The sequence below is a fragment of the Phoxinus phoxinus genome, assembly GCF_949152265.1.
Source record: "Phoxinus phoxinus genome assembly, chromosome: 18".
Lineage (NCBI taxonomy): Eukaryota > Metazoa > Chordata > Actinopteri > Cypriniformes > Leuciscidae > Phoxinus > Phoxinus phoxinus.
In genome coordinates, this window is record NC_136893.1 from 2364983 (window position 1) to 2378948 (window position 13966).

At 41.2% G+C, this 13966-nt stretch overlaps 1 protein-coding gene across 1 annotated transcript in view; it reads left to right on the forward strand.

Annotated features, from left to right (window-relative positions):
• LOC306985998 (uncharacterized protein) overlaps positions 1–13966 on the forward strand; it is a 49599-nt gene that overhangs the window by 20971 nt on the left and 14662 nt on the right. The window contains exons 8-10 of the mRNA XM_079588830.1: positions 7323–7766; positions 8966–9061; positions 9497–9730. Coding sequence (XP_079444956.1) covers positions 7323–7766; positions 8966–9061; positions 9497–9730 — 774 coding nt within the window. The remainder of the gene's footprint in view (positions 1–7322; positions 7767–8965; positions 9062–9496; positions 9731–13966) is intronic.

Sequence of the window (13966 nt, forward strand, 5' to 3'; positions counted from 1 at the left end):
CTGACACACCTTTGCATCATTTGCACGGGCACGCTGAGCTGCAGCCTTTTGGAGACGAGCTCGGGCACAGTTAAAAATCTTTTCCAGATTATCTCGATGGTCCGCCATCCAATCACAATTCGTTTGACCATAGTCATCAAATCCTAACATAACATCTACAAGTAAATGTGGTTCTTGTCCAAACATCAAGACATAAGGACAATAGCCTGTAGACTGGTGCTCTGTGGTATTATATGCAAAAACCACCTGAGACAAATGTGACGGCCAATCGTGTTTTTTCTCAGCAGGAAGGGTGCGCAGCAAATCGTGCATGGTTCTATTGAACCGCTCACACTGACCATTCCCCTGTGGCCGATATGGGGTAGTATGAGTCTTGGTAATTCCATAAATTTGACAAAGTTCTTGAATCAAGCGGCTCTCAAAGCACCTTCCCTGATCTGAATGTAACTGTCGTGGGACACCAAACATATAAAACCACCGTTCCACCAGTACTCGAGCCACTGTCTTAGCAGTCTGGTCTTTAGTAGGGATTGCCTGGGTAAATTTTGAAAACACATCTGTCATAATTAATACATTTTCCATTCCATTAGATGACGGGTCCAGCAGTGTAAAATCAATTGCTAAAATATCTAGCGGTCTATCAGCCACCAAATGCCCCATGAAGGTACGCACCTTCGGTCTAACTACTTTTGACAGGGTACAGCGCTGACATTTCCTACACCAATCCTCCACATAGCTATACATCCCTGGCCAATAGCACCGAGCCCTTACTAACCTTGCAGTTCGCTCCATCCCCTGATGACCATGGTCATCATGAAGGCAGGTGAGAACCTCTTCCCTAAGGGCAGATGGTAACACCACCTGTCGAACTTCTTTATGACCTTCTTGTGGCCAAAATCGTCGGTACAAGACACCATCTACCTTCTCAAATTTCTCCCACTGACGAACTAACTCCAGGACTTCTGACCGTTCAAGGATACGTTCTTGAGATGTTGGTGGCTGCTTACGGTCCCAGTAAACCATGAACCTTCCTATAACTGGGTCAGCTTCCTGCAGCACACCCAAATTGTCCTTCGGCGGTCTAGGAAAGACCGATATGCTATTTACCGCTGCTACTGGAACATGATCAGAAACGGACTGCCGTATCTGTTCAGGCACAACTGCAATTGAAGCCAGTCCCACTAAAGGGGCGGCGCTTTGTCTAGACAAAGCATCAGCATTGCCATTATTGCGTCCAGGCTTATATTTTATGTCCAAGTCAAATTCTGCGAGTTGATTGACCCACCTTTGTTCCAGTGCCCCCAACTTTGCTGTCTGCAAATGACTAAGAGGGTTGTTATCAGTATATACTGTACACTTATTGCCCAGCAAATACTCTCGGAATTTTTCAGCTACGGCCCATTTTAGAGCCACAAATTCCAACTTCATTGAACTATAATTTCGCATATTACGTTCTGATGGCCTCAACCCTCTACTTGCAAAAGCAACTGGTCGACATTTGCCCTTTAGTTCTTGTGACAAAACGGCGCCCAACCCCTGAAAGCTTGCGTCGATCTCCAAAATGAATGGCTTGCTAAAATCAGCATAAGCCAGCACAGGGGCACTGGTCAAAGCTACCTTAAGGGACTGGAATGCATTCTCACAGGCTTCCACCCACTTATCCCCCAACTCAACTTTTGGCCGCTTGGTTTTCTGATCCCGAATGACCTCCGCTACTAAAGTATTCAACGGCTTTGCAATACACGAAAAACCTTTTACAAATCGTCGATAGTAACTAGCAAAGCCTAAAAACGACCTCAATTCTTGAAGAGTCTGTGGCCGTTTCCAATTTGCCACCGCAGCTGTCTTATCTGGATCAGTACTAACTCCTGCAGCGGAAACTACATGTCCCAAGTAACGCACTTCTGATCTAAAAAAACAACATTTACTAAGTTTGACTTTTAAATTTTGCTGTCTTAAACGACTCAGTACCAGTTCCAAACGCTGCAGATGCTGTTCTACTGTTGTTGAAAAAATAATCACATCATCAAGATAGAGCAGTAGGGACTGAAAACTTTGGTCACCAAAAATTCGCTCCATGAGCCGTTGGAAAGTACTTGGTCCATTGCAAAGCCCAAAAGGCATCCGGAGAAATTCAAAGAGTCCGAAAGGAGTACAGAAGGCAGTCTTAGGACGATCAGCTTCAGCCACTGGCACCTGATTGTAGCCACTTGCTAAATCTAATGTAGAAAACCACTTTGCTCCAGTCAGTGCGTCTAAGGACTCCTCAATCCTAGGAAGAGGATAAGCGTCCTTCCGAGTCTTCACATTTAGCTGGCGATAATCTACGCACATTCTTAAGGAGCCATCCTTTTTCTTCACCAGCACAATTGGGGATGAATATGGGCTACAACTCTCCCTAATGACCTGGCTCTCCAACAGTTGCTTAATGTGAGTTTTCACTGCTTCAAACTGACTAGGGGGAATTCGGCGATGGCGCTGACGCACCGGGACATCATTCAACAAAGGGATTTGGTGCTCTATTAATTTAGTACAACCCAGGTCACCATCATCCTTAGCAAAAACATCCTGATATTTATACAAGAGGTGCTTGACTACTTCCTTTTCTGACTCTGAAAGCCCCGGTAACTCAACCCTTCCCAGCTCACTGTGGTTTGAAATGGAAGCTGACATTTGGCACTGAATAACCATTTCACTAACATTACCCTGCAAATTTTCTTCAAAGGAAATTTCTTGGTCAGATTGATCAATCACCTCAGCGCTAACCAAACTACCCAACATAGCCTTTTCAGGTAAATATACAGTCTCTGTGCCAACATTAACCACGGGTACACAGATTGTATTTTGGGAAGACTGTAACAATGCAGGAGAAATCAAAATTCCTGCAGGTAATCCACCACTACCATCACTGCTCATAGGTTCTAGTAGAGTAACTACATTTGAAACACTCTTGGGGCAGTAAGACGTAACTAACCTCATTGTTCCAGCTGGAATCTGCACTGGATGCTTAGCTTGCACTCGTACATGGCCAATGAAACCAGGACAAGAAGGATCACTAGTTTTCTGGCACTGCAACAATGCATCCTTCCAGCCTGATTCCGCCTGCTTAACCTGTGGAACTGAAAATAAGGCTGACCCGTGTTCTTCAAATAATTCATTATAACACTGCCCTATTATATTCATACCCAACAGGCCAGGGACCAGTTTTTTCTTCTTGGACATGATGTTTTCTGGGTCTTTCACAACCAATACACCTTGTTTAGATATAATTTTCCCCAACACGTTAACATCAGTTTCAAAATATCCCACATAGGGAATGTCCAAACCATTGGCAGCTTTTAGCTGAAGCCAACCACAATCCTTCAAAGCATCTGGTGCTCGCTGTCGAAAATGTTGGTCAAAACAAGACTCTGTTATTGTGGTCACCATTGACCCAGTATCCAGCAGACATAAAACAGGAACACTCCCCATTTGAATGGTAACAGTAGGACATTTGCCAATAAGACGCTGTACCACCGTAGGACAAACAAGACTAGAGGTCTTTAAACTTCCACTGCCCACTTCTGTAGTATGACTAGAAGCAACAGGGGAGGTAGGTTGATCATTCTCCTCCACAAGCGTTTCTCTTGTTGTCACCCTAACTGGCCCAGATCCAGACTCAACAGGCCATGGTTGTCTACAATATCGGGCAATATGACCCAGTTTGTTACAGCGTAGACACCTTCGAGAAGTATTTTGCCTTGTCAAAACGGTTGAGGGTTCATTACTCAAGGGTTTAAGATAATTGAGACGCTTAGTAATCTCGTCAATTTGAGTTTGTTGTTGCTTTAACAGCTCCTTGATTTCTTTTAACTCAGTAAATTCCTTATGCATCTGAGATTCAATTACTCTACCCTGAGCAACATTACACCACAACTGAGTAGCAGAGGGAATAACTTCCCTCTTCCCTTCCTCATTCCATCTTATAGCTTCGCTTCGAACATCAAGTAAAGTACCGTGTGGAGTTTGTCTTACAAAACGTTTGAGTTCGCGTTTAAGCGCTATATCATTAACATACTCCACAAACTGATCACGGAGAACTTGGTCAGCATTTGGGACACCATCTGGACGACTTGCGAGAATGGAGTCCATCAAAGACTTAAGTGCATGAGAAAATTCAACAAGGGATTCACCTTCTCTTTGTTTTCGATCATAAAACCCCTTCTGCAACTGCACAAATGTTTGTTTTGCACCATACATACTTCTTAACACCTTAAAAATGAGTTCAGGAGTTTCGCGTTCAGCTGCGGGTCGGAGTTTAATCTCCATTCTGGCTTCCCCTCCCAAATAATCCATCAGAAACGCTACCCTTTCTCGTACAGTCCAGCTCCCATCCCCAATGCAGGCCTCAGCCTCCTCAATCCAGTCCTCAATGTTCAAATTAGAGTCCAGGTCCCCGAAGAACCGGCGACATTTCCGCTCCCGAGGAACATACATCACCCTGCTGAAAGGCACAGAAGGTGGAGCATTAGGGTTGGATACAGGTTGATTAGTGTCAGGGTTGGATTCGGAACGTTCTTCCATTAACTGTTGATTCGTAGCGCGTAGACTACGTATCTGCTCCCGCAACTCTGTTAACTCCTGCTCCATTGCAACAGTTTTTCTTGCACGATTGCCGTTTACTTATACAATTACCTATTAGATACCGACACAAAAGAGTGGCTATCAACATTCAACACATAATAAAAGATAAGAAGAGGAAAAAAAAATTTAAACACACTGCAGTGCTGCCCAAACATCCTGCCGACTACGCCATTTGTAACCCCAACATCTCGCAAGAGATGTGGAGAACTCAAGAGGGCCACAACCACAGTGTGTTTTGTTGCAAATATAACAAAGTTTATTTCACAGTATTCAGAATGAGCACCTAGGGTAATCAGAACTGGCAAAGAGAGAAAACAAACTAAATTATAACCATTACAGACAACAGGGTTCCCAATCCTATCCAATGGAACTTGCTCTTAAACGATGTGCACACTCACAAGTTCACCAAACACAATTTCACTCCAACCTCCACAATTGTAAAGTAAATCAAACCACTACAATCTATTCCCCAAACCTTAACAGAGTAAACCATATTCAAGAAAATGGGAACCCCACCGTCAGTCACAGGTCGAAAACAAAAACAAAACAAACAAACAACATCAAAACAATCTCACAAATTAAATAAATCACTTTGCCACTTCCATACACAAGACCCAATTCAACATTAAACGTAATCTCTTCAGACACACATTAAGCCACCAATGCTTTCAATAAAGTAAACGGCAATCATGCATCAGCTGTAAAGAAAACAAAGAAATACAAATTAATGATTGCCCTATAAAATATTTACAAAGATTAAAAACCTTAAAACCATTAAAACAAATTACAAATATAAAATGAAACTTAAAACCAAATCTCCCCATTAAATAATTCAATTAAGGTACCTGTATTCTCAAATATATCTGCTTAATTCTCTGAGGCACCAATCAACACCATTCCCATACGAACACTAAAACAGAAAACAAATACCAACATGTTACAACTAGACAAACTCACTATAGTCATCATAAGTCACAACCCTTACCTTCCCAATTCAGTTCTATGCTGCTCATTAATCAACTTGGTTTTTCATCTGCCATTACACAGCCTTGAAAGACACCAAACAACTTTTCCTGCTTGACACATGGTACCTCAAAGAGGAAGTCTAAACCGTTTGGTTTCCCTTTATAGCATCTTAACTCATGGGATTTGTAGTCCATCTAGTTTGTAGTCCTTCAACTTCTACCCCACTACATAGATATCACGACGACACGGAGGCGCCTGCGCATGAACTGGAGCTCGTCTCATAAATGAACCGAAACTCAGCACAGCCTACTTGCCTCACAGACCTGAGAAATATATCTATTATCTACAGAACGCTTTAAATCATACTTTTTAAACATAACAATTCAAAACGAAAGAAAACTATGTTATCCGTATGAAATGTGCATTTACTCTCTGCCGCGTTCATCGTCAACTTGATCTTTGCAGCGACACAGAAAACACTTGTTTATTAATAAAAATGTCTCCTTGCTATATTTTACATATTCAGATTACTTTTGCCAGTTGTTTGAGGCAGCTTTTATGTGCTTTATTGGCAGCGCCACTGTCCCTACACACCGGACGCGAATAGCGCGCGTAACGCGTCTTTGCATTGACTTACGCCGGTTTCACACCGCAAGCGTCAGCGGCGCGTGAGCTGCGCGTATTTTTTTCGGCGTCCATGTTATTCAATGAGTGCTTTCACACCGCACGCAGAAGCGGCGCGGCAGCGCGTAGCAGGAGCAGAGCAGGAACAGCAGTGCCGCGATAGTTTCGGCGCCCAGTCTATTTTTAACGCGCCGCTTACGCTGAATTAAAGTGACCATGCATTTTCCATGGCCAAAACACACAGCAGTTTCACCCAAAAAGCACATTGATGAGATCTCTTGTGTTTTAAACAGTCAATCAAATTACCTTCATCAATTTAAAATTAAATGTCCAAAACAAAATTGTTGTTTAAAACAAAAAAACAAGTTTAATCGATGTATACTGCCAGTTTACAGATTAATTTAATATATTAATTTAATTTAATGTATATACACACACACACACATACATACATATTATATATATATATATTGCCATAAGGATGTCATGCTGACAATCAAATAAAAGCACATGGTGTCAGGCGTGGTTGAGTGCACCTGAAAATAGAACTATGGACGACACACGTCTCATTGTGGAGGTTGAGAAACGTTCAATTATTTATGATCCAAGAAACATACTTTATAAAGACTCACAGGCAAAGGAAAAGGCATGGGAGGAAGTTGCAGTGGCTCTTGGTCCAGATGGTAAGTTTTTAAGTTTTTTTTGACAAGTTTAAATGAAGAAAACCTTTCTCCAAGAAACAACAAATTTATTAAATTACCCATTATAGAGTAGGTTACTCTGACTGTAGCTACACACGCCGCGGTTCAGTTTCGCGTGTCAAACGCTGCCAGTGTGGAAGCAAAACGCGCGTGTCCTGCTTCCGCTCACTGTACGCACTGCTTATGCGCTGCTGACGCTCTTCTAGCGCATGCAGTGTGAAACCGGCGTTAACATTGAAATCACTCGCGCCTGACGCGCTATTCGCGTCCGGTGTGAACGCACCATTAGGCCTATGTTACATGAACGGGTCATGCATCAGCACCGAATTTCTTTTTATTTTATTTTTAAATCCCCCAAAAAATCGTGATACGAACTGAATCATGGGTCAAAAATCGTGATACGAACTGAATCGTGGGTCAACCATTGTGATACGAACCGAATCGTGGGTTTGGTGTATCGTTACAGCCCTACTAGCAACCCTAAAAAGTGGTGGGTACAAAATGACTCATGACGAAATCTGGTGGGTACGCGTCCCCCCCGTCCCCCCCGAAATCGACGCCTATGGTGACATCTGTGATGGAAGAAAGCAGAAAGCGGTGAAGACCTGCCTGACGTGTCCAAGCTCTTACTGTGACTCTCATCTGGAGCCTCATCTCAGAGTCCCACGTCTAAAGAAACACAAACTCATCAATGCTGTGGAAAATCTGGAGGATTACATATGCCAGAAACACGAGAAGCCTCTGGAGCTGTTCTGTAGAGATGACCAGACGTGTGTTTGTCTGTTCTGCACTGAAGGAGAACACAGGACTCACAACACTGTTCCTATTGAGGAGGAGAGTCGAGAGAAGAAGGTAAAGAGATACAAACACAACACTTTAAACACCCCATGAAATGCAGTTTCGAGCTATCAGTCAGTCACATTCGATGTTACATATATACTGATGTATAGAGATCTCGCCAGAGAGCCCAATCACCATCGAGTTATAACAGAACAAGCCAATGCACATTGGCGAATGAGATTTGCATCGCAAGCCACTTCCTGGTTCCTGGTATATAAGAAAGCGGTTGATGAGTGTTTGCAGGGTTAAGTGCAGCGGCTGTTCCCCTGGGCGCTTCAACATCTAAAGAGAAATTTCTCTAAAACAGTAAACAAAGGTGTGGCGTTGCGTCTTTTTCAAGATGTCATTCCACCCGTGTGTTTCTGGATGTGGTCGTTTCCTGGCACCATCTGAGGGCCACGATCACTGCCTCGCGTGTCTGGGATCTAAGCATGCTGAGGTAGCATTCATTGATGAGTCATGCACCCACTGCGTTCATCGTTGATGTTGAGATAAAGACTGAGATACCTTGAAAAAGGTCCGGCTGTGGTTGATGGTCCTTCCCATGGGGGACCCGGCATCTCATTCGGAGCTCCTGCAGAGGACCGGATGTCGATCGCTGCATCAGAGGGCGGGCTTGAGTCCTCTGGGGATGAAGATTTTTGCTGCGCTGTCCCCTTCAGCTGCCACTGTAGTCAAGGTCCTGTCCAGGAACCCGAGGCTGACTGCCCGCTGCATACAGCATCCCAGCCCTTGCTGGAGGCATCTGTTGACACAATCACTTCAGCGAGAGCCCCCTCTACGAGGCACGCTTGTGCTTTGAAGTGGAGCCCATTTGTTGATTGGTGTTCTTCTCACAGGGAAGACCCCCGTAGATGCCCTACAAAACAGGCTGGAGCGAAGGCTGTCTCCCTCCACTCTGAAAGTGCATACTTCTGTTATCTGTTCAGAGTCACCAAATGACACATTAGTAACCTAGACATTTTCTTTCCTGTGTCTTGACATGTTGAAGAACCTGTCCCTTTTTATTTAAAAAACAGCTAAATCCAATAGTCTTTCATGACATCTGATAAAGCTGATTTTGGCACTCTCAAAACAGTCAGACATAAACCAAAAGATTCAAACTATAATTTTTGAATTCATTTGATCTTTAAATGGTAAAAAATAAGACTGTAAGAAGATGGAAAGCTATATCCAGTGATAAATGTTTCTATGTTTTTCTCTGTATGTAGAATCAGCTGGTTCAGACACAGATAGACATTCATCAGATGATCCAGGACAGAATGAAGAAGATTCAAGAGATCAAACACTCAGTAAAGCTGAGAAAGGTTTGTGCTTCAATCAACCCGAGTTTATATCCTGACTCATGGTCGTTTCCGATCCCCCTCTCACTTTCTGTTCACTCTCTAACTATCCTAGCAAAAAAGACATAACATTTTTTTTATATGCATCATAATAGTTCAATCTATTTAATGAAGACATTGAATTAAATTGTGAGTTCTGCTATCATCTAGTAACCCTCATGTTGCACCAAACACATGATTTTTCCCATAGAGCACAAATCTGCTGCGTTGAGTTGTATTGGAGTTCTTCTACAGCTAGGACTACTTCAAGAGCAGCAAAACATTTATTTTGTGTCACACATTTTAAGTGACATAAGGTTAATTAAAGATGATAGAATTTTCATTTTGGGGTGAACTATCCCTGTAAATAATATGTGAATACGGAATAGATTAACAAATATAACTGTTCTCATTCATCAGAGAAACACAGAGGAAGAGAAATCCTCCAGTGTGGAGATCTTCACTGATCTGATCCGCTCCATTGAGAGATGTCAGTCTGATCTGCTGAAGATGATGGAGGAACAGCAGAAAGCAGCAGAGAAACAGGCTGAAGATCTCATTAAAGATCTGCATCAGGAGATCACTGAGCTGAAGAGGAGAAACACTGAGCTGGAGCAGCTCTCAGACACTGACGATCATCTCCATCTCGTACAGGTCTGTGAACAACTGTCATTATGTACAATATTACAGGACAAACTCGCTGTTCTTTAAGGTCCACCCAATTGACCCAACGATGATATCCAATGGTGTGGCTGAAGGTCTCCTGTGTGTTCTGTCTTTTCAGTGTGCAAAGTGATTTAATTTCAATTACACTTTTATCTGACTCAATTTTATCTTGACCTTGAATTTAGCTTGGAATTCCTATAGATTATTGGTAATTTATCTAGATATTTTATTATGTTATTTAACTCTTTCCTCTAGATTGTACTTGTTAATATGGATTGTAATGTTGCTTAGAGTCTCACGCCGGCCGTTAACTTGAATCTCACGGTCACAAACTCGCCAGTCTGATCATTAGTCTGAGCAGAGGTTATGACTAATAATATTTAATAGGCCGCCCATGCTTGCCATTATTTAATTTTTTTTTTTTTTTTTTCAAAATAAATAATAACCAGAGGTTATGGCTAATTCTATGAAGTAATGTTGCTTGCTATGATTTAAATTGTAGTGTTGGGTCCGAGTCCACCTTTGTCGAGTCCGAGTCGAGTCCAAGTCCTTAACAACCGAGTACAAGTCCAAGTCCGAGTCCAAAGAGGGTCGAGTCGGACTTGAGTCCGAGTCCTTAACATCCGAGTCCGAGTCGAGTCCGGCCGAGTCCACAAAGATTTAAATGATTTGAAATTGACCTTTCACAAAGACCCGCCCCTCTTGGTTACTGTTGCTACGTCCGACAAGCCATTCCTCTCTCACTCCACATGTTCTCGGTCGGAGCAAAGAGGACACTAACAATGTGCCAACAGACAAGACAGAGCAGGGTACTTTTGGTTTGAAATAAAGTCTCAGCTTTCAATTTTTTTAATTTTTATGAAATTCAAACGATAAATACTGTTTTGTGGTGCTTTAATGTGTAGGCCTCAGTTCAAGCAGCACGTGAACTGATAATCTCTTCTAGTTATAGCACAAATTTCTAAAAAAGAAATCAATACACACTATTTTTCAAGTTCAAGTCCACTGCCTTTAATCTACTAACTGATTTGGTTTGTTTGTCGAACAAAAATGGCGTGTATCTGCATTATAATTGGTCAGTTGGCCTTTGTTGATTTGTCAATCAAATCCCGGCGAAAGGTCTCAACACTGAGCTCTTAAATTAATATTTTAAACCTTACAAAATGATTGCAATGTATAGTTACAGTCATACGTTTACCTATTGTACATCTTTTAGAATCTGCAAGGTAATGCTTAATAATGCAACACGATGCATTAAGAGCCAGGGGTAAACTTTTGAGCAAGATGATGATGTTTAAATTTTTCTTATTGTGTTGTACATGCTAATATCTTATTTAGCCTCTGAAGGGTTGGACTAAATTAATGAATGCATTTTTAAACAAATAAGACCAATTTACACCAATGATCCAGTTCAAAAGTTTACACCTCTTGACTCTTAACGGATGCTTCCTTCTTGTGCATCACTAAATGTTTGCAGGGTTTGTAATAGTTGTGTATGAGTCCCTCAGTTGTCACCAGTGTGAAAGTATGGATCTTACAATCATAGTCACTGCTAGTAAGGAGTCAAATATGCAGAAGATGCTGGAAAAGCAAAGAATGTGCAGGAGGTGGATGATTTTTCCTCAACCATTAAAAAAAAGAAAAAAAAGAAACAAATGTTCTGGATCATTCAGGTAATGACACAATATTAAAATCGAGCCTATGTAATTTGTCTTTATTTTGTGTTTGTATTTTATTATTAAAATATTACTATTTATAACTAAAATATTATTACTATTAAACATCTGTTATGTGAAAAAGCTTTTTCAGGGCAGTACTAAATAGAAACAATGTGTATGATCCGTCTTATTAAAAAACATATAAAACATTTTGGAGATTCTGCAAGGAGTATGTAAACTTATGACTAAAGTATAAATGCAACAAAAATGATAACATTATTAGACGCCAAAATGTTGCTATGGTTATCACGTTCTTATGTTGCTATGTGTCAAATCATCGCAATTTCATGACTCAAAGGACAAAAATTAAGTGGATTCAATCCCACATTTAAATGCAGTTATCACTCTTTATAATTTACAGTGTGAACGTAACCACTGGTCCTCTAGAAGTATGAAAAACAAAACTATTTAGATTGTCAATAGCGCTCCAAGCCATCACTTACCGCGTTCGGCACTCTCCCTAAAACTCTCGTCATAAACACTGACTGAAGTTGTCCGCACTGCACAGTGAATATCTTATTTATATTGCGTCTAGAGAGACTTTGTTGTTTATGAGGGGATTTGCGAAAGGATAAAGCTTGTGCTGATTCTAAACATACATTTTGAGCGAATTATTCGCATGCGGACTCTAAAACGCCTCTGATTTGCCACTGATTTTATGCACTTAACTGTGATTGGCTACAATGCTCAACGCTGAAACAACGTTGTTTCGTTTCATTTTTAAATAAAACAAATTCACAAAATTTCGTTTTGTGTCATCCAGTGCCCGAACTCGACTGGACTCGGACATTTTTCCGAGTCTAAAATGTCCCGAGTCCGTGTCAAGTCCGAGTACAAATTCATTCGAGTGCGTGACAAGTCCGAGTCCATTCAAAATTGGACTCGAGACCGGACTCGAGTCCGAGTCCGAGTTCGAGTAGGCCCTACCCCAACTCTATTAAATTGTATGTTTGTCTAGCCCCCTATAGTGAATGCAACTATATAACAACTTAACTAAAGTCAAGCAGTTAGTCCGACATCTAGTATCTCGTCTGATGTGCTGCATGCTCAATCTAACCTGAGATCTAGTATGTACTTGTAAGGTTGGAAATAATCCAAGATTATTTCAATGCAACAAAGACATTTGCTTTTCTCTCAGACATTCCCAGCACAGCAGTGTTAATTCAATTCAATTCAATTCAAGTTTATTTGTATAGCGCTTTTCACAATACACATTGTTTCAAAGCAGCTTTACAGAAAATGCATTTCAAAAATATACATACAAAAATACAGTTAGTTAATCATGAAATTTAGGGCATAACATATCGCCGGCGTTGGGTCGTCTCTTCACAGGCGTCGAGTCGTCTCATCACAGGCGTTGGGGCATCTGAAGTCTCCATGAGAGGCTGGATACTAACTGGAGCTGACAAACTCTATTTGAGTTATCTCGGGACAGGCGTCCCGAGATAACAACAAAAAAGGCAGATGGGAAATAATTAGCGTAGCTGCTGTTCTTAATATGAATGCATTTGATCTGATTTAACTGTAGTATAAAAGGTATGAGATGCATCATGTGAATGCTTGGCTAAAGAGATGCGTCTTTAATCTAGTTTTAAACTGGGAGAGCGAGTCTGAGCCTCGGACAGTATCAGGAAGGCTATTCCAGAGTTTAGGAGCTAGATGTGAAAACGCCCTCCCTCCTTTAGTGGACTTAGATATCCTAGGTACGACCAGAAGCCTCGAATTTAGCGATCTTAAAGAGCGCGATGGAATATATGGCGATAGAAGATCTCTTAAATACACAGGAGCTAAACCATTTAGGGCTTTATAGGTCAGTAACAATACTTTGTAGTTGATACGGAACTTAATAGGTAACCAGTGTAGAGATGATAAAATTGGTGTTATATGATCATATTTTCTTGACCTAGTAAGAACTCTAGCAGCTGCATTTTGGACTAACTGTAGCTTGTTTACGGAGGATGCAGGACAACCAGCTAATAAAGCATTACAGTAATCTAGTCTCGAGGTCATGAATGCATGAACTAACTTTTCTGCATCAGAAACTGATAGCATATTACGTAGCTTAGCAATGTTTCTAAGGTGGAAAAAGGCTGTTCTTGTGACATTTGAAATATGATTTTCAAAAGACAAGTTGCGGTCTAGTACAACACCCAGGTCTTTTACTGTAGAGGATAAAGTAACAGGACGTCCATCTAGATTAAGGTTGTATTGTAAGAGGTTTTGTGGGCAGTTTTTTGGACCAATCAGTAATACCTCCGTTTTATCTGAATTTAATAGAAGAAAATTACACGTCATCCAATATTTTATATCTTTAACACACTCTGTCATTTTAGATAATTTAGTGTTATCATCTGGTCTAGATGAAATATATAATTGAGTGTCATCAGCATAACAGTGGAAACTTATTCCATGTTTTCTTATAATATTACCAAGTGGCAGCATATAAATTGAGAATAGCAGGGGGCCTAATACAGATCCCTGTGGCACTCCATAATTTACTGACGTT